General features: G+C 40.3%; 1 protein-coding gene across 1 annotated transcript in view; it reads right to left on the bottom strand.

The window, feature by feature from the left end:
• Positions 1 to 2723: 2723 nt before the first annotated feature.
• The window catches only part of LOC126071242 (zinc finger protein OZF-like), a 43606-nt gene continuing 24684 nt past the window's right edge, over positions 2724 to 21645 (bottom strand). Inside the window, exon 2 of the mRNA XM_049875479.1 lies at positions 2724 to 3846. Coding sequence (XP_049731436.1) covers positions 2724 to 3846 — 1123 coding nt within the window. The remainder of the gene's footprint in view (positions 3847 to 21645) is intronic.

Raw genomic sequence — 21645 nt, 5'->3', positions numbered from 1 at the left:
ATCAAAGGCAAAGTTGAGGAATCAGACTCAGTGGCAGGGGGAGGGAGAGACAGTTAAGAAGCAGCAAGGGTTGCCAGACCTACCCCAGTGGGAACTGGCACCCTGCAGGCTTGATCGGCTGGCTCGTGGGTGAGGCAAGAAGTGGTGCTCAGGGATGTGTTCTCCACATCAGGAGAGACCAAGTGGCAGAGAGTACGCACAACCCTCCAGAACCAGTGAGAAGCACTCTTCAATTGGCAAAAGATAAGAACATGCATCTAACCTACTTTGCAGATCAAAAACATCCACTTTGGGAAGCACCTCTCTCCCATTTACCTGCCCCCTCCCCACTCTGCACTGGGTCCGGAGCGGCTTCAGGGACTGTCGCATCCCCTGGGCTGGAAATAGGACCCATCACATGCCCAGAGCCATCCTCTTAGCTTTGGAGAAGGAACAAATTAAGAAACCGAAAAAAATAATCTGCCAGCTCTCCTAAGCCAGGAACGCAGGGCAGACACAGCTCCTTTGCTCAGGCACAAGCAGAAGGGGTCCACGGACTTTGAAAGCCTTTCAGTCCTGCATAGACCTGTGTGGGCCCATTTCAACAACATAGGCCCTCATTAGCACAGTTCAACAGTGTATGTAACTGAAGTCTATTTTCAACTGTAACACATATAAGGTGGAGTGGCAGGTTTCTGACATTTGACACTGCTCTGCCCATTAAGCAGGGTCCTCACCTTCCCACATCGGGTGCCTGAGGACTCATGGCTCCACCTACATAACCTAGGCACCCTTGACAGGGTTCAAGAATAGGTGGTGCCTCCCTGTCCTTACAGCCAACAACAGTGGGTGCCCATAGTTCGGCTGCAAAACCCACCCAGCTATGTGGTCTAGGGAACAAGGAAGCACTTTCCTCCCAGACACTCAGGGACAACCGTCAGCTCCCTGCCTTGCTTAGCGCATGACCCACTACTGCAGCCAGATACCAATCACCCTTCACATCTAGGGCTATAGGTGAGAGCCTGCACCACACACTTGTTGATCAAATACCTGGACACGTGAGCTGAATCAATACAAAAAAAGTAAATGGACTCCTGGGTTCACATATGCAGTAATAGCTCTACTCCCCTGACGACAGGACGTGACAGCTTCAAAGGCGCCAAAAATCAAACTAGCTCAGACGAACAGCCTATTTGGGCATATCAAAACAAAACAAGAAGCTAGACAGAGTAAGCAAATATAAAAATTTATTGATGGTTTGGCAATAACAATGAATATCAAATCACATAAACAGGCAGACCATAATGGCTCCAGCAAGCACCCAAAAACAGATACAAGAAATCTTCTGGAAGAAGATAATTTCTTGGAATTATCAGAGGCAGAATTCAAAAGATTAATATACAGAGTTCTTCAAGAGATCAGGGAGGAAATCAGGCAAAATGCAGAACAAGCCAAAGAACATATGAACAAAGCAATACAGGAACTTAAGAAGGTTATACAAGAGCATAATGACAAATTTAACAGGCTGCAAGAATCCATACAGAGACAACAATCAGAAATCCAAAACATTAACAATAAAATTTTAGAATTAGACAACTCAACAGAAAGTCACAGGAGCAGAACTGAGGCAATAGAAGTCAGAATTAGTGAGACTAAAGATAAAAACTTGAAATCAACTTATTTGAGGAAAAATCAGATGAAAGAATTTTTTAAAAATGAAGAAAGCCTATGAATTATGTGGGACTCTATCAGGAGGAATAACCTATGAGTAGCTGGAGTACCAGAACAGGAGAAGGAGGGAATAAAAGAAAACACAGAGAGAATTGTTGAAGATTTGTTGGCAGAAAACTTCCCTGATATCGTGAAAGATGAGAAGATACCTATCCAAGAAGCTCATCGAACTCCACACAAAGTAGATGCCAAAAGAAAGTCACCAAGATATATTATAATCAAAATTGCCAAAACCAAAGATAAAGACAGTTTTATGCATGAATGTCTTTGAAAGTAGGAAAGAAAAAGAAAAATTTTCCCATACTCCTTACACATCTATGGCTTCTCTGCCATGTATCTTTTTTCAGGTTTGAGAAAATATAAAGGAGAAAGCTACCCAACATTACTCACATGAATATTGTTTCTGTCCAGTATTCCCACTCAGATGTGTTGTAAAGAATGAGGGGCATCTGAAGATGCTCCCACATTCCTTAATTAATGTCTTAGGCTGGGTTCTCTAGAGAAGCAAAACTAGTAATGCATTCTATGTAGAGAGATTTATACTAAGGAAACAGCTCACACGATTGTAGGGGTTGGAATGTCCCAAGTCCTTGGGTCAAGCTAGAGTCCATTCCCAATTCATGGAGCCACAGAAGCTGGTGAACCCAAGATAGGCAGGTCAGGGAGCAGGACTCTTCCTTGCAGGCCATGAAGACTGGCAAATCCCAAGATGGGCAGGTAAGCTGCAAGCTCAAGCCCCAAGAACCAGAGGTCAGACAAAGACAGCTGCTGGATCCAGAACAAACCAACAAACTTTGCAAGGCAAGCAGGAAGGAAGTAGGCAGCAGAAAGCAGAGAGATGAAGGCTGAGGGGGTGGTGAGCCACCACAGGCCTCACCCCTGCCAGTACCACTCAGCAGATCCATCATGGGGGTGATCACATATCAAATTTCAACAGGAAAGTGATCACATTATACAAACGCCAAAACACTTAGAATCATGGCCCAGACAACAAACAATCTTAACCATCACAATTAAAAAATTCTTTCTCCACTGTGAGAACTTAAATGTCTAGCAAGGTGTGAGGAAAACATAAAGCCTTTCCCACATTCTGTACATTCAAAAGGCCTCTCTCCACCATGAGCCTTCATATGTACAGTGAGGGCTGAGGAACTACAAAAGCCTTTCCCACACTCCTTACATTCATAAGGCCTCTCTCCACTATGAGTTCTTACATGTGTAGTGAGGGATGAAGAACGACTGAAGGCTTTCCCACACTCCTTACATTCATAAGGCCTCTCCCCACTGTGAGTTCTTGCATGTGCAGTGAGGGACGAGGAACTACGAAAAGCTCTCCCATATTCCTTACATTCATAAGGCCTCCCTCCACTGTGAGTTCTTTCATGTCTACGAAGGGATGAACAATCACTAAAGCCTTTTCCACATTCCTTACATTCATAAGGCTTCTCTCCACTGTGAGTTCTTGTATGTTTAGTGAGGCATGAGGAACTACTAAAGGCTTTCCCACATTCCTTACATTCATAGGTCCTCTCTCCACTATGAGTCCTTTTATGTGCAGTGATGTGTGAGGAATGACTAAAGGCCTTCTCACATTCCTTACATTCATAAGGCCTCTCTCCACTGTGAGTTCTTACATGTGCAGTGAGGGATGAAGAGGCACTAAAAGCTCTCCCACATCCCTTACATTCATAAGGCCTCTCTCCACTGTGAGTTCTTTTATGTTTAGTGAGGCATGAGGAATTACTAAAGGCTTTCCCACATTCCTTACATTCATAAGGCCTCTCTCCACTGTGAGCCCTTATATGTGCAGTGAGGGATGAAGAACCACTAAAAGCTTTTCCACATTCCTTACATTCATAAGGCCTCTTTCCACATTGAGTTCTTACATGTTCAGGGAGAGGTGAGGAACAACAACAGGGATTCCCAGAATTCTTACATTTGCATACTTTCTCTCCAGTAAGAGTTCTCACTTGAGGTATTAGGGAAAAGGGAAAACCACAGGCTTCTCCACATTCCTTATACTGGTAACGTTTGTATCCAGTTTGAGATGTGATGTGATGCTTAAATGTATGATCCATGAAGGCTTTTCCACACTCAGGACATGCAGAAGGATTTACTCCAGCAGCTCTCTTGAGCCTAGAAAGATTTACAATCCAGCTGAAAGATATTCCACACTGACTATCTTTTTCTTTACTTTAACTTGTTTACTCTCACAGAGGCTCTTGACCATGTATCTTCTGTTAAAAATAGGCATCAAATTGATACAATTAAATTCAATACCATTTCACAGTTACCCTTACACAGTGGATGTGGGTTTTCTTCCCTGAGTTGTCTCATGTTACATAACTTGAATTATCTTAAAGAAGGTGATACCATTATTGCCAGTCCCTCTGAACAATGGGGCTTTTGGATAACTGTGTACCAGTGAAATATGTCTGAAATAATAAATATATGATTCACATTTACCAAAATACTGTATTGTGAAAATTACATGAACCCACCACTTTAGAGCTAGTTTTACATACACATACACACACACACATTACACCTGAATATGCATTCCTGAGGCACTACTCACTGACATATGAATGATACCCACCTCACACAATTTTCCTGTTGTTGTGATGATCTTCAATGTCACAGAATTCACTGATTTCTCCTATTATTGAGGACCAGGAGTCATTCTTCATGGACAACTTTTGTCTATTGTTATGCTGTTGAAAAACTGACCCAATAATTTTAAGTGCAGTGTCACAATATGAAACAAAACAGTAAAGAAATATTATAAGGAACAAGGCAGGTATAAAGAAAGACTTTGTGGCATTTTTATGTTCCAGGACTTTGGCAAGGATCAAAGGGCAAGAAATTTATTTAAAAAATGACTCCATGACGATTGACAGTAAGGTGATATGACTATGGTGTAACCAGGAGAGTACATTAGAAAGCTACTGCAAATAACAGATATGTGCAAAGGTAATATTTAAAGAGGAAAGGGGGGAAGTCTTTTCCCACAAACAGAGAAGGCATGAGAGAACTGATAAAAATATTTTAAAAAGTCAGCTCAGGTATGTGTGGAAGTTCAATGGTCTGAAATCAAAAGTTTTTTTTCAGTTGATTTATTTAAATGTAATTCTGTGGTAGCAGGATTGATCCTCCAAATGATTTTTGCATTCCTGATGCTCCCTGATACTGTAGCTCTCGATAAGTCCTATTTCCACTCTCCTAAAATTTTCCCTTTCCTTCTCAGTAAAAAAATTAGTGTGGTTGACATGGTGCTCGTGGGGAATGGCAGATCATGAGGGAAGGCAGAGGAGCACATTTTCCTGGCATTTCATCAATACTTTAGTCTCCAGCGTTTCTAGGGTGGACAGTAGTGAGTTTATTTTCCATAAAATAATACCACCTAATTTGTAATAAACACAGTAAATCTTTAACCAGGTTCTATCCACGTATCTCTCTTTACCCCAAAGTGACCCCTGAAGCCAATGCTCACATGTAAAACATGTAAGATTCTCAAGGCTTTTTTAAGCACAAGAGAAATAATGTAATACATAGCCTTTTACTTTCATGGAGAAGCCACTAGACTCTAAGTTCCATGAGGGTGGTGAAAATGCCTGTCACGTTTGCCAATTTATTCTTCAACCCAAATCCTATAAAAAGATCAATAAGTACAATATATTTCTTCAGTAAAGTAGTAAATTAAAAAAAAAATCATTTTTACTTGATTTCAGGTTCCTGAAGGTTTCCGTCATCACATCTTTGTAGAGTTTTTTCTGAGAAAAATCCAGCAAAGCCCACTCATCCTGGGTAAATTTCAAGACCACATCCTCAAATAACACAGAGTCCTAAAACATCACACACATACTGGATCAGCAAGGTATCATCTTTCCCAATGAGTACAAAAAAGAATGGGTAAGTCTGACAACCCTGCAGAACTGAGAATACTTACGGAGGAGACACGAGGTTCAGTGCTCTACTCTTGAGTGTGGCCATCAGCCTTATCTCTTGCCTGTCTGCACTGACCACCTGACTGTTGGCATTTTATCTCATAGATTTAACAATATATCTGACACACTAAATTTATCTCTCCACAGTGTGACTATGAGCAATTCCAATTTTATTTCTCTGTATATTTATGATCCAGAACTGCCAGAACATGTAGAAGGCGGCAAAGAAATCCTCTACAAATCAAAGACCTATTTCCTCATTTGGATCATCATTTCTTTGTGGAAAAAAATCAATTTCACCTCCTTCCATAAAATCCACCAGAACTCAACAAAACATGAAGAACTGAATTTAAACAGGGTGAGATACCAGTAACAGGGAAACAGTGAAACATTGGTAGCTTTATCTTTGCTTTAACAGAAAAAACAAGCATCAGGATTGGATGTGGCAAAGACTTGGAATTATCAGAGTGCGAATTTAAAATAACTATGATTTGCATGATAATGCTTCCAATGGAAAAGGTAGACCACAGGCAAAAACAGATGGGCAGTGAAAGCTAAGAGGTGAAAAACCTAAAAAAAAACTCAAAAGGAAAGTCTAGAAATCAAAAGCACTGTAACAGGCATGAAGAATATCTTTAACAGGATCAGCAACAGATTAAATGTGACAGGGCAAATAATCTAAGCTTCAAGATAGATCAATAGAAACATCCAAAACTGCAAAGAGGAAAAAAGAAACACAATAACCAAGAGTGCTGAAACAAAAGGTATAACATATGCATAATGAGAATACCAAAAGCAGAGAGAAACAAGAAGAAATATTTGAAGAATAATGGCTGGTAATTTTACAAAACTATTGACAGATATCAAACCCTGTATCTAGAAGCTCAGACAACACCAACAGAGATAAATTGAAAAAAATCTACACTGAGACATGTTATAATAAACAACAAAAAATCAAAGACATGGTCAAAAGCATGGAAGAAGCCAGGAAAGAAAACACAACCCTCTGTCTTGGTCATCTAGTACTGCTATGACAAATATCACATGTGGATGGCTTTAACAAACAGAAATTTATTCTTCCAAAGTTTGTTCTTCTTCTTCTTAATGTGCCATCAGTTCCTACTCACAGAGACCCTACGTACAACAGAATGAAATACTGCCCAATCCTGCGACATCTTCACAGTCAGTTATGCTTGAGCCCACTGTTACAGTCACTGTGTCAATCCATATTGTTGAGGGTATTCCTATTTTTCACTGATCCCCTACTTTACCAAGTATGATGTGCATCTCCAGGAACTGATCCTTCCTGATAATATGTCCAAAGTAAGTGAGACGTAATCTTGCTATCCTGGAGCATTCTGGCTGTACTTCTTCCAAGACAGATTTGTTCGTTCTTTTGAAAGTCCATGGTAAATTCAATATTCTTCACTAACACCATAACTCAAAGGTGCCAATTCTTCTTTGGTCTACCTTATTCCTTCTCCAGCTTTCACGAGCATATAAGGCGACTGAAAACACCATGGCTTGGGTCAGGCACACCTTAGTCATCAAGATGACATCGTTGCTTTCCAACACTTTAAAGAGGTCTTTCGCAGCACATCTGCCCAATACGTGCATCTTTTGATTTCTTGACTGCTACTTCCATAGGTGTTGATTGTGGATCCAAGTAAAATGAAACCCATAATTACTTCAATCTTTTCTCTGTTTATAAAGGTTGCTTATTGGTCCAGTTGTGAAGATTTTTGTTTCTTGTTGAGGTGTAATCCCATACTGAAGGTTGTAATCTTTGGTATTCACCAGTAAGTGCTTCGAGTCCTCTTCAACTTCAGCAAGCAAGGTTGTGTCATCTGCATCAGGCAGGTTGTTAACGAGTCTTCCTGCAATCCCAATGCCCCTTTCTTCTTCTACAGTCCAGTTCTCAGAGTATTTGCTCAGCATACAGATTGAATAGAGAAAGCATACAACCCTGATAAACACCTTTCCTGACTTTAAACCACACAGTAACCCCTTGCTCTGTTCAAATGACTGCCTCTCGATCTATGTACAGGTTCCTCATGAACACAAACAAGTGCTCTAGAGTTCCTGCTCTAGATCACATGAACCAGAGATGCCATTAGCCTGAGACCAGAAGAGCTAGACGGTGCTCCGCTACCATCAAATGACCGCCACCACAGGGAAGACAACAGAGATTCCTGGAGAGACCGCAAGGAAAATGTAGAGTAGAACTCAATTTCACGTAAAAAGATCAGGTTTAATGGTCTGACAGAGACTGGAGGAAGCCCCGAAACTATAGCCCCTGGACGCACTGTTAACCCAGAACTGAATCCATTTCTGAAGCCCACTCTTCAGACAAATATTAGACCGGACTATCCCACAAAAAATAATACACATGAGGAATGTGCATCTTAGTTCAATCAGATATACAAGACCAAATGGGCAGCTCCTGTCCAAAAGCAGGATAAGAAAGCAGGAAGGGACAGAACTGGTCAAATGGACACGGGGAACCCAGGTTGGAAAGGGGGAATGTGCTGTTACATTGTGTGGATTGCAACTAATGGCACAAAACAATTTATGTGTAAATTTTTACATGAGAAATTAACTTAAGCTGTAAACTTTCACCTAAAGCGCACACACACACACACACACACACAAAGCAAAAACAAAAAACACCATTTCATCACTCAAATTTTAGGTGTCTTCTACATTTATTTGCCAAAAGCACCTTCCTTCCATGAAGATTCTTCATAAGCATCACTATGCCTATTTTTTATATTGCTGTTAAAAAAAAAATAGCATAGCCGACTTACAAAAATGAATTCCGTGGGGAAGGCACAGTTGACAAATGAAAAATAAGCATGTTATTTGCGTACCAATACAGTATAGTTGATATGTTAAGTACGGAGAAAAAAATCGATTCACATAAAATGCTCAATTAAAACAAGAGAAAACAGAAAAGAATGGAAGATGAAAGGAAAAGAAGGATAAACAGAAAACAACAAAAAAGACAGTTATTAATACAACCATATCAATAACCACTTTATCTAAATACAACAACTAAAACAAAAGCTACTTGGTCTGCAAGAAATATACTTTATATATTATCATGGATTGAACGGTCTCTCCAAAAAATTTGTGTCAACTTGGCTAGGCCATGATTCCCAGTACTACGTGGCTGTCCTCCATTTTGTGATTTTCCTATGCGTTATAAATCATAATCTCTGCCTGTGGTTAAAGAGGATTAGAGTAGGATGTAACACCCTTGCTCAGGTCACATCCCTGATCCAATGTAAAGGGAGTTTCCCCGGGATGTGGCCTGCATCACCTTTTATCTTGCAAGAAATAAAAGGAAATAGAAGCAAGCAGAGAGTTGGGGACCTCACACTACCAAGAAAGAAGCACCAGGAGCAGAGCGCGTCCTTTGGACTCAAGATTCCTGTGTGGAGAAACTCCTAGTCCAGGGGAAGACAGATGACAAGGACCTTCTCCAGGGCCAATAAAGAGTGAAAGCCTTCCCCTGGAGCTAATGCCATAATTTGGACTTCTAGCCTACTGGGCTGTGAGAAAATAAATTTCTCTTTGTTAAAGCCATCCACTTGTGCTATTCCTGTTATAGCAGCACTAGATGACTAAGACACATATAAACTCCCAGGAATATTAAAAGTAAATGTGTGGAGAGATAAGAGACACAGACCAGGAGATGGTGACACAAGTAGATCCAAGCTCAGTCCTCCAGGAAACACTCAAAAAACAAACAAAAAAACCAAGGAGAAAATGGCAGAACCAACTCTGTCAGAATATTGGAGCCAGCCAAATGTTTACAACAACCAAGCGAACAGAGAGTCAAGAAAAAGGTGAATTCAAAATAGTAGAAAAGCTTTGTGGCATTTTCAACATTCCCATGTCTCAACTACACCCTGGTTAGGTGACAGTCTTAAAACACTGGCAGTCCACAGTTCCAGAGCATGCTAGAGAGAAAGCTATAGGCGTCATGGACAAAGAACTAAAGGCAAACAGTGTAATAACAAAATGACAATATCGATTAAGAGATATGAATTATAAAAAGAAATCAAACGAATTATGGAGCTGAAAAGTACAATAACTAAAATGAAAAATTCCCTAGAGTAGTTGAATAGCATATCTGAGCAGATAGATGAAAGAATCAGTGAAGCTGGATATTGTTCTAGTTAGTTGCCGCTGATTATGACTCATGGCAACCTCACACATGCAGGGTACAACAGCTCTACAAGGTTTTCAAGGCTGTAACCTTTTACAAGCCTTTCTCCCAAGGTGCTTCTACGTGGGTTCAAACCACCAACCTTTCAGTCAGTAGTCAATCGCTTAACCATTTGTGCCACCAAGGGACTCGTTAACTTTGATGCAGAACAATTGAAATTATTCAGTCTTAGCAGCAGGAAGGTTGAAGAAAACTGAATAGAGCCAGAAGGATTTGTGGGACACAATCAAGAGGACCAATATATGCATTATAGGCAGGCATATCAAAGAAGAAGGGACAGTGGCAGAAAAATTATATTGTATAAATATGGCTAAAATCGTCCCAAATGGGGATGAAAGACATGAACCTGCATGTCTTGGTCATCTAGTGCTGGTATAACAGAAATACCGTAAGTGGATGGCTTTAACAAAGAGAAATTTATTCTCTCACAGTTCAGTAAGCTAGAAGTCCAAATTCAGGGTGCCAGCTCCAGAAGAAGGCTTTCTCTGTCTGTTGGCTCTGGAGGAGGTCCTTGTCATCAGACCTACCATGGTCTGTGAACATCTCAACGCAGGAACCTCAGGTCCAAAGGATGCGCTATGCTCCCAGCACTGCTTTCGTGGTGATATAAGGTCCCCATGTCTCTCCGCTCACTTCTCTCTTTTATATCTCAAGAGATTGGCTTAAGATATTATCTAATCTTGTAGATCTCATCAATTTAACTGCTACTTATCCATCTCATTACATCATAACAGTAGTATTTACAACATAAAGGGAAATCACATCAGATGACAAAGTACAATACTGGGAATCATGACCTAGCCAAGTTGAGAGATATTTTTGGGGGACACAATTCAATCCATGACACTGCATATCCAAAAAGCTCAATGGACTTGAAGAGATCCAAACTAAAGCTATTGCAAACGAGCTATCAAAAACCAAAGACAAAGAGAGAATCTCGAAAGGAGCAAGAAAAGTGGCTCATTTCACAATGAGGGATCCTCAATAAAATTAACAGAAATCATGGAGACCAGAAGGCAGGGGGTTGGCATATTTAAAGTGCTGAAGGGGGAAAAAAAAAATCAAGCCTGAATTCTATATTCGCCAAAAATGTCCTTCACAAATGAAGGTGAAATTAAAACATATCCAAATAAACAAAAGCTGAGGAAGCTGGTTACCACTACACTAGACTTGCCTTACAAAAGAAATGATAAAAGAACTTCTTCAAGCTGAAATGAAACAACACTAAAGAGTAATGTGAAGCCGTATAAAGAAATAAAAATGTCCAATAAAGGCAATTACATACGCAAAAGCAAAAGCCAGTATTATTGTGGTTTAGGTTTATACCCCTACTTTTTTATGTCATACATCATTTAAATGACAAAATACATAAATATATTTGTAAATTTATGTTATTGGGAACACACTGGATAAAAATGTAGTTTGCAAGAACAAAACTTAAAGCAGGGAGATGGAGCTATATAGAATCTAAGTTTTTGTATACTATTGAAATTAAACGGTAAAAATTTAATTTTGATTGTTATAAATCCACAATGTTAAATGTAATCTCCATGGTAACTACAAAGACAATACCTTAAAAAATACCCAAAAGGAAAACAAAACAATGATAGAAGTGAAAAGAGAAATAGTTCTACAGTCAAAGTTGGAGATTTCAATATACCACTTTCAAAAATGGACAGACTATCCAGACAGAATATCAATAAGGAAATAAGAGAATTTGGACAACAGTATAAAACAACCATATCTCACAGAAATATATACAACACTTCACTCAACAACAGCAGCATATATAGTCTTCGCTAGGGCATATGGATCATTCTTCAAGATACATTATATCACAAAACAAGTCTCAATATATTACAAAGAGACTGAAAGAATCAACTGTATCTTCTGTGACCATAATGCAAGGAAACAAAAAAAAAAATCAATCAACAGGAGGAAAAGTAGAAATTTTACAAGTATGTGAAAATTTACACATTATTAAATAGCCAGTGAGTGATAAAAGAAATCAAAAGGGAAATTAGAAAACAGAGACTAATAAAACCAATGCAAAACTTCAAAACCTTGGGAATGCAGCAAAGGCAGTGCTCAGGGGAAAATTTCTATGAGTATATGCTACATCACAAAACAGAGATCTCAAATCAATAACCTAACATTACATCTCAGAGCCCTGGGGGTGCAATGGTTAAGAACTCGGCTGCTAACCAAAAAGTCGGCAGTTCGAATCCACCAGCTGGTTCTTGAAAACCCTATGGGGCAGTTCTATTCTGTCCTGTAGGGTCGCTCTAAGTTGGAAGCAACTCCACAACCATGGGGTAACGTTGCATCTCAAAGAAATAGATAAAGAAGAGTAAACTAAGCCCAAAGATACCATAAGGACAGAAATAATGGAGACTATAATGTAGGTAAAAAAATAGGCAATAGAGAAACAAGTGGAAGAATCAATGGAACTATAATGTGATCTTTTAGAAAGGTCAATAAAATTGACAAATCTTTTCTTAGACCGACTAAAGAGAGAAAAGACAAATATCTGAAATCAGAAATGAATGTGGAGATACAACCATCAAACATATAGAAATAAAAAGGGAGGCAGGCCAAGATGGCTGACTAGGTAGACACTACCTTGGATCCCTCTTGCAACAAAGACTCGGAAAAACAAGTGAATCGATCACATACATGACAATCTACGAACCCTGACCAACAAACACAGATTTAAAGAGATGACAGAGACCGAGAACAAACAACCACGGGGAAGCCGCGACTGTTTTCGGAGCCTGGAGCCAGCGTCCCTGTCAAGAAACCTTGGCGCTGGGCTTTGGACTGGGCGCAGGGGAGCTGAGCATGGCATCCTGAGACGGCACAATCACGGGGCGCAGCCCTAACCCCCTGAACTGACCTCAGGGGAAGCCCAGCCAGTGCACGCAGGCAGTGCAGCGACGCGGCTGACAGGAGGAGAAGTCACCGGGAGGAAGCGACTGGTTTTGGAGCCGGGAATGCAGCGTCCCAGCCAGGAAACCCTGGCGCTGGGCTTTGGACTGGGAGCGGAAAACTAACCGTGGCTTCTGAGACAGCGCAAGCACGGGACGTGGGCCTGACCCTCAAGGGCAATCTCTACCCAGCCAGCGCGCACAGTCCACGATGGGGGCCCCTCGAGAATCTCAGATAAAACAGTCATCCCAAGCAAGATAAGTAACTTTGTCTATATCTCTCCTAGTTATCCGAACTCTCCCCTCCCCTTCCCAGGCAGCTTCATTAACATTGGAATTTCCTGAGCCGGAAAGTAAACTGCTCTGCTGTTTTTCTCTCTTTTGTTTTGTTTTTGTCTTTTCCTAACCCATTCTCCTGGCCTGAGAGAAGCAACTACAAAAAACCCAGGGACCAAAAATCCTTCCCTAATTGGACTAAAAACACAGAACCAGATCCAGCCAAGCATATGTGATCCACAGTCTTGGGCTTTCATCCCTACAGGGAACAAGGGGGCTATTATAATGCAGAGGCATTTCTGATAGGAACCTGACTGTAATTGTTTTAGCGGATTTACTCGAAAGACAAGTTTCCCAGGTCTGATATCTCTGCTTATTCAACAGAGCCTTCACTGACCCACAACTGAGGGCTGAAGCTCCCCCCAGACCACCTAGCCTCCTGCCTTAGGGGTCTAAGGAGGGTGACACCTACCAATCTGTAGAGGTACTTGCATTGGGGGCCTAAGGTACACCTGCAGAGCCCAACCATCAAGGTGATTTAGGAATAGAGACACACCTACCTCACTGGCACTTGGGGAAAGTCTGTCAGCATCCTGCCCCCCTGGAGTGTGAACCCCAGCTGCTACTAGAATCTGGTGCACACAACTATCATCACTACTTCTTGAGGTGGATAGGTGACAGTCTACACCACACACTTGATGACCCAAAATCAGATTCTACTCAAGAATAGTGAATGGACTCAGGCTTATATATCTGGTAACAGCCCAAACCAGCTAGTAATAGGACATAAGGGAGTCAAGGACTACAACACTCAAGACAGCGCAATCTAGTAGCCCATCTACGTATACTGAAAGAAAACAAAAAAAAATAAGACTCAGTGAGCAAATATAGAATAAATCACTACAATATCTTAGTGATGGCTTGGAGACAGCAGTCGATATCAAACCACATAAAGAAGCAGACCATGACTGCTTCTACAACAACCCAAACTAAAGAATCAACATCTTTCCCAAATGAAGATACAATCCTGGAATTGCCAGATACAGAATATAAAAAACGAATTTACAGAAGGATTCAAGACATCAGGGATGACCTCAGAAATAAAATAAGGCAATCTAAAGAAAAAGCCAAGGAACACACTGATAAAGCAGTTGAAGAACTCAAAAAGATTTTTTAAGAACATAGTGGAAAATTTAATAAGCTGCAAGAATCCATAGAGAGACAGCATTCAGAAATCCAAAAGATTAACAATAAAATTACAGAATTAGACAATGCAATAGGAAGTCAGAGGAGCAGACTCGAGCAATTAGAATGCAGACTGGGAGATCTGGAGGACCAGGGAATTAACACCAATATAGCTGGAAAAAAAATCAGATAAAACAATTAAAAAAAAATGAAGAAACCCTAAGAATCATGTGGGACTCTATCAAGAAGAATAACTTGCGTGTGATTGGAGTCCCAGAACAGGGAGGGACAACAGAAAACACAGAGAGAATAGTTGAAGATCTGCTGGCAGAAAACTTCCCTGAGATCATGAAAGACGAAAGGATATCTATCCCAGATGCTCATCAAACCCCATTTAAGATTGATCCAAAAAGAAAATCACCAAGACATATTAACATCAAACTCGCCAAAACCAAAGATAAAGAGAAAATTTTAAAAGCAGCCAGGGATAAAAGAAAGGTCTCCAACAAGGGAGAATCAATAAGTTCAGACTACTCAGCAGAAACCATGCAGGCAAGAAGGCAATGGGATGACATATACAGAGCACTGAAGGAGAAAAACCGCCAGCCAAGGATCATATATCCAGCAAAACTCTCTCTGAAATATGAAGGCGAAATTAAGACATTTACAGATAAGCACAGGCTTAGAGAATTTGCAAAAACCAAACCAAAGCTACAAGAAATACTAAAGGAAATTGGTCAGAAAACCAATAATATCAGATACCAGCACAACACAAGGTCACAGAACAGAGCATCCTGATATCAACTCAAATAGGGAAATCACAAAAACCAATTTAGATTAATTTCAAAAAGAAAAAACCCCTCAAGACAGGGAATCATTGAGGTCAATATGTAAAAGATCACCATAATCAAAAAGAGTGACTAAATACAGGTGGCATAGAACTGCCATATGGAAGGGGATACAAGGCGAAATAGAACAATACAAGTTAGGTTTTTACTTAGAAAAATAGGGGTAAATATTAAGGTAACCACAAAGACGTATAACAACTCCATAACTCAAAATAAAAACCAAGAAAAACATAACGACTCAGCAAACATAAAGTCAAATACTATGAAAATGAGGAACACACAATTTACAAAGAAAAATGTCTCAGAGCAAAAAAGTAGAAAAATGAAACTGTCAACAACACACATAAAAAGGCATCAAAATGACAGCACTAAACACATACTTATCTATAATTACGCTGAATGTAAATGGACTAAATGCACCAATGAAGAGATGAGAGTCTCAGACTGGATAAAGAAACACGACCCATCTATATGCTGGCTACAAGAGACAAACCTTAGACTTAGAGACACAAACAAACTAAAACTCAAAGGATGGAAAAAAATATATCAAGCAAACAGTAAGCAAAAAAGAGAAGGAGTAGCAATATTAATTTCTGACTAAATAGACTTTAAAGTTAAATCCATCACAAAAGATAAAGAAGGACACTACATAATGATAAAAAGGACAATTGACCAGGAAGATATAACCATATTAAATATTTATGCACCCAATGACTGGGCTGCAAGATACATAAACTGTAACAGAACTGAAAAGTGAGATAGACACCTCCACATTTATAGTAGGAGACTTCAACACACCACTTTCGGAGAAGGACAGGACATCAAGCAAGAAGCTCAATAGAGACACGGAAGACCTAATTACAACAATCAACCAACTTGACCTCATAGACTTATACAGAACTCCCCAACCAACTGCTGCAAAGTATACTTTTTTTTCTAGCGCACATGGAACATTCTCTAGAATAGACTACATATTAGGTCATAAAACAAACCTTTGCAGAATCCAAAACATCGAAATATTACAAAGCATCTTCTCAGACCACAAGGCGATGAAAGTGGAAATCAATAATAGAAAAATTAGGGAAAACAAATCAAACACTTGGAAACTGAACAATACCCTCCTGAAAAAAGACTGGGTTATAGAAGACATTAAGGAGGGAATAAAGAAATTCATAGAATGCAATGAGAATGAAAATACTTCCTATCAAAACCTCTGGGACACAGCAAAAGCAGTGCTCAGAGGTCAATTTATATCGAAAAATGCACACATACAAAAAGAAGAAAGAACCAAAATCAGAGAACTGTCCCTACAACTTGAACAAATAGAAAGTGAGCAACAAAACAATCTATCAGGCACCAGAAGAAAACAAATAATAAAAATCAGAGCTGAACTAAATGAATTAGAGAACAGAAAAACAATTGAAAGAATTAACAAAGCCAAAAGCTGGTTCTTTGAAAAAATAACAAAATTGATAAACCATTGGCCAGACTGACTAAAGAAATACAGGAAAGCAAACAAATAACCCGAATAAGAAACGAGATGGGCCACATCACAACAGACCCAACTGAAATTAAAAGAATCACATCAGATTATTATGAGAAATTGTACTCTAACAAACTTGCAAACCTAGAAGAAATGGATGAATTCCTGGAAAAACACTACCTACCTAAACTAACACATTCAGAAGTAGAACAACTAAATAGACCCATAAAAAAAAAAAGAGATTGAAACGGTAATCAAAAAACTCCCAACAAAAAAAAAAGTCCTGGCCCGGATGGCTTTACTGCAGAGTTCTACCAAACTTTCAGAGAAGAGTTAACACCACTGCTACTAAAGGTATTTCAAGGCATAGAAAATGACGGAATACTGCCTAACTCTTTCTATGAAGCCACCATATCCCTGATACCAAAACCAGGTGAAGACATCACAAAAAAAGAAAATTACAGACCTATATCCCTCATGAACATAGATGCAAAAATCCTCAACAAAATTCTAGCCAATAGAATTCAACAACATATCAAAAAAAAAAAAAATCCACCACGACCAAGTGGGATTTATACCAGGTATGCAAGGCTGGTTTAATATTAGAAAGACCATTAATGTAATCCACCATATAAATAAAACAAAAGACAAAAACCACATGATCTTATCAATTGATGCAGAAAAGGCATTTGACAAAGTCCAACACCCATTTATGATAAAAACTCTTACCAAAATAGGAATTGAAGGAAAATTCCTCAACAGAATAAACGGCATCTATGCAAAGCCAACAGCCAACATCACTCTAAATGGAGAGAGCCTGAAAGCATTTCCCTTGAAAACGGGAACCACACAAGGATGCCCTTTATCACCGCTCTTATTCAACACTGTGCTAGAGGTCCTAGCCACAGCAATTAGGCTAGGCAAAGAAATAAAGGGCATCTGGATTGGCAAGGAGGAAGTAAAATCTCTATTTGCAGATGACATGATCTTATACACAGAAAATTCTAAGAAATCCTCCACAAAACTACTGAAACTAATAGAAGAGTTTGGCAGAGTCCCAGGTCATAAGATAAACATACAAAAATCACCTGATTCCTCTACATCAACAAAAAGAACACCAAAGAGGAAATTACCAAATCAATACCATTCACAGTAGCCCCCAAGAAGATAAAATACTTAGGAATAATTCTTACCAAAGATGTAAAAGACCTATACAAAGAAAACTACAAAGTACTACAAGAAACTAAAAAGGACCTACTTAAGTGGAAAAACATACCTTGCTCATGGATAGGAAGACTTAACATAGTAAAAATGTCTATTCTACCAAAAACCATCTATACATACAGTGCAGTTCCAATCCAAATTCCAAAGACATTTTTTAATGTGATGGAGAAACACATCACCAACTTCATATGGAAGGGAAAGAAGCCTCGGGTAAGTAAAGCATTACTGAAAAAGAAGAAGAAAGTGGGAGGCCTCACTCTACCTGATTTTAGAACATATTATACAGCCACAGTAGTCAAAACAGCCTAGTACTGGTACAACAACAGGCACACAGACCAATGGAACAGAATTGAGAACCCAGATAAAAATCCATCCATATAAGAGCAGCTGATATTTGACAAAGGCCCAGTGTCAGTTAATTGGGGAAAAGATAGTCTTTTTAACAAATGGTGCTGGAACAACTGGATATCCATTTGCAAAAAAATGAAACAGGACCCATACCTCCCACCATGCACAAAAACTAACTCCAAGTGGATCAAAGACCTAAACATGAAGACTAAAGCGATAAAGATCATGGAAGAAAAAATAGGGACAACGCTAGGGGCCCTAATACAAGGCAAAAACAGAATACAAAACATTACCAAAAATGAAGAAGAGAAACCAGATAACTGGGAGCTCCTAAAAATCAAACACCTATGCTCATCCAGAGACTTCATCAAAAGAGTAAAAAGACTACCGACAGACTGGGAAAGAATTTTCAGCTATGACATCTCCAGCCAGCACCTGATCTCTAAAATCTATATGATTCTGTTAAAACTCAACCACAAAAAGACAAACAACCCAATCAAGAAGTGGGCAAAGGATATGAACACGCCACTTCACTAAAGAAGATATTCAGGCAGCCAACAGATACATGAGAAAATGCTCTCGATCATTAGCCATTAGAGAAATGCAAATTAAAACTATGATGAGATTCCATCTCACTCCAACAAGGCTGGCATTAATCCAAAAAACACAAAACAGTAAATGTTGGAGAGGCTGCGGAGAGATTGGAACTCTTACACACTGCTGGTGGGAATGTAAAATGGTACAACCACTTTGGAAATCTATCTGGCGTTTTCTTAAAAAGTTAGAACTACCATACAACCCAGAAGTCCCACTCCTCGGAATATACCCTAGAGAAACAAGAGCCTTCACACAAACAGATATATATGCACACCCATGTTTATTGCAGCTCTGTTTACAATAGCAAAAAGCTGGAAGCAACCAAGGAGTCCATCAATGGAAGAATGGGTAAATAAACTGTGGTATATTCACACAATGGAATACTACGCATCGATAAAGAACAGTGACGAATCTGTGAAACATTTCATAACATGGAGGAACCTGGAAGGCACTATGCTGAGCGAAATTAGTCAGAGGCAAAAGGACAAATATTGTATAAGACCACTATTAGAAGATCTTGAGAAACAGTATAAACTGAGAAGAACACATACTTTTGTGGTTACGAGGGGGGGAGGGAGGGAGGGAGGGAGAGGGTTTTTTACTGATTAATTAGTAGATAAGAACTGTTTTACGTGAAGGGAAGGACAACACTCAATACATGGAAGGTCAGCTCAATTGGACTGGACCAAAAGCAAAGAAGTTTCCGGGATAAAATGAATGCTTCAAAGGTCAGCGGAGCAAGGGCGGGGGTTTGGGAACCATGCTCTAAGGGGACTTCTAAGTCAACTGGCAAAATAATTCTATTACGAAAACATTCTGCATCCCACTTTGAAATGTGGCGTCTGGGGTCTTAAATGCTAACAAGCGGCCATCTAAGATGCATCAATTGGTCTCAACCCACCTGGATCAAAGGAGAATGAAGAACACCAAGGTAACACGGTAACTATGAGCCCAAGTGACAGAAAGGGCCACAGGAACCAGAGACTTATATTATGCTGAGACCAGAAGAACTGGATGGTGCCCGGCCACAACCGATGACTGCCCTGACAGGGAGCACAATGGAGAACCCCTGAGGGAGCAGGAGATCGGTGTGATGCAGACCCCAAATTCTCATAAAAAGACCAGACTTAATGGTCTGACTGAGACTAGAGGAATCCCGGTGGTGATGGTCCCCAAACCTTCTGTTGGCCCAGGACAGGAACCATTCCCAAAGACAACTCATCAGACATGGAAGGGACTGGAGAATGGGTAGGAGAGAGACACTGATGAAGAGTGAGCTACCTGTATGAGGTGGACACTTGAGTCTGTGTTGGCATCTCCTGTTTGGAGGGGAGATAGGAGGGTAGAGAGGGTTAGAAACTGGCAAAATTGTCACGAAAGGAGAGACTGGAAGGGCTGACTCATTAGAGGGAGAATAAGTGGGAGTATGGAGTAAGGTGTATATAAGCTTCTATGTAACAGACTGACTTGATTTGTAAACGTTCACTTAAAGATCAATAAAAATTATTAAAAAAAAAAAAAAAGGAGTCCTTCAGTTAGAGAAGCAACATCAGACAACAACCTGAACCTAGGATATAAGACAGCATCAACCAGATACCAAAGTAGATTAAAAAATACTAGGTAATAGAAGAAATCAAAGAGGGAATAAAAAAAATTCCTAGAATCAAACGAGTATGAAAACATCATACCAAAACCTCTGGGACACAGCAAAGGCAGAACTCAGAGATCAATTTATAGCAATAGATGCACACATCAAAAAAGAAGGAACAAAATCAAAACATTACAACTCAAACAAACAGAAAAAGAACACCAAAAGAAGCCCACAGCCACCAGAAGAAAGGGAAGAATAAAGATCAGAGCAGAAACAGAGAAAAACAATAGAAAGAATCAACAAAACCAAAAGCTGGTTCTTTAAGGGGATCAACAAAATTGACAAATCAGTGGCCAATTTGACAAAAGGGGATGCAAATAACACAAATAAGAAATGAAATGGCAGACGTTACAACAGATCCAACTGAAATAAATAGGATCATAAGGAGTGCTATGATAAATAATACTCCGACAAATTTGAAACCTAGAGGAAATGGAGAAATTTCTAGAAACACACTACCTACCTAAACTAACACAAACTGAGGTAGAACATCTGAACACACCCATAACAAGATACTGAAAAGATGATTTAAAAAATTCCCAACAAGAGGCAGAGCCAAGATGACGGACTAGGCAGACGCTACCTCGGATCCCTCTTACAACAAAGACACGGAAAAACAAGTGAATCGATCACATACATAACAATCTACGAACCCTGAACAACAAACACAGATTTAGAGACGGAGAACGAACTAATACGGGGAAGCAGCGATTGTTTTCAGAGCCTGAAGGCAGCGTACCAGTCAGGTACGGCACAAGCACAGAGAGCTGCTCCACCCTCCTGAACTAACCCCGGGAGGGGGACCAGCCGGTTCCGCGGGCGGCGTGGGACGCAGCCGGTAGGAGAAGTCCCCGGGAGGCAGTGACTGGTCTTGGAACAGGGAGAACGGCGTCCCAGCCGGGGAACCGTCTCGCCGGGATTTGGACCGGACGCAGGTACGGCATAAATACGGAGAGCTGCTCCACCCCCCTGAACTAACCCTGGGAGGGGGCCCAGCTGGTTCGGGCGGGCGGCGTGGGATGCAGCCGGTAGGAGAAGTCCCCGGGAGGCAGCGACTGGTATTGGAGCGGGGCGAACAGCGTCCTAGCCGGAACACTCGGTCACGGCACAAGCACAGGGAGCTGCTCCAACCACCTGAACTAACCCCGGGAGGGGGCCCAACCGGTTCTCGAGGGCGGCACGGCAACGCGGCTGGAGGGACGAGAAGTCCCCAGG

The sequence above is a fragment of the Elephas maximus genome, chromosome 3 (genome assembly GCF_024166365.1).
Source record: "Elephas maximus indicus isolate mEleMax1 chromosome 3, mEleMax1 primary haplotype, whole genome shotgun sequence".
Taxonomy (NCBI): Eukaryota; Metazoa; Chordata; class Mammalia; order Proboscidea; family Elephantidae; genus Elephas; species Elephas maximus.
This window is presented reverse-complemented; position numbering and strand designations above follow the sequence as displayed.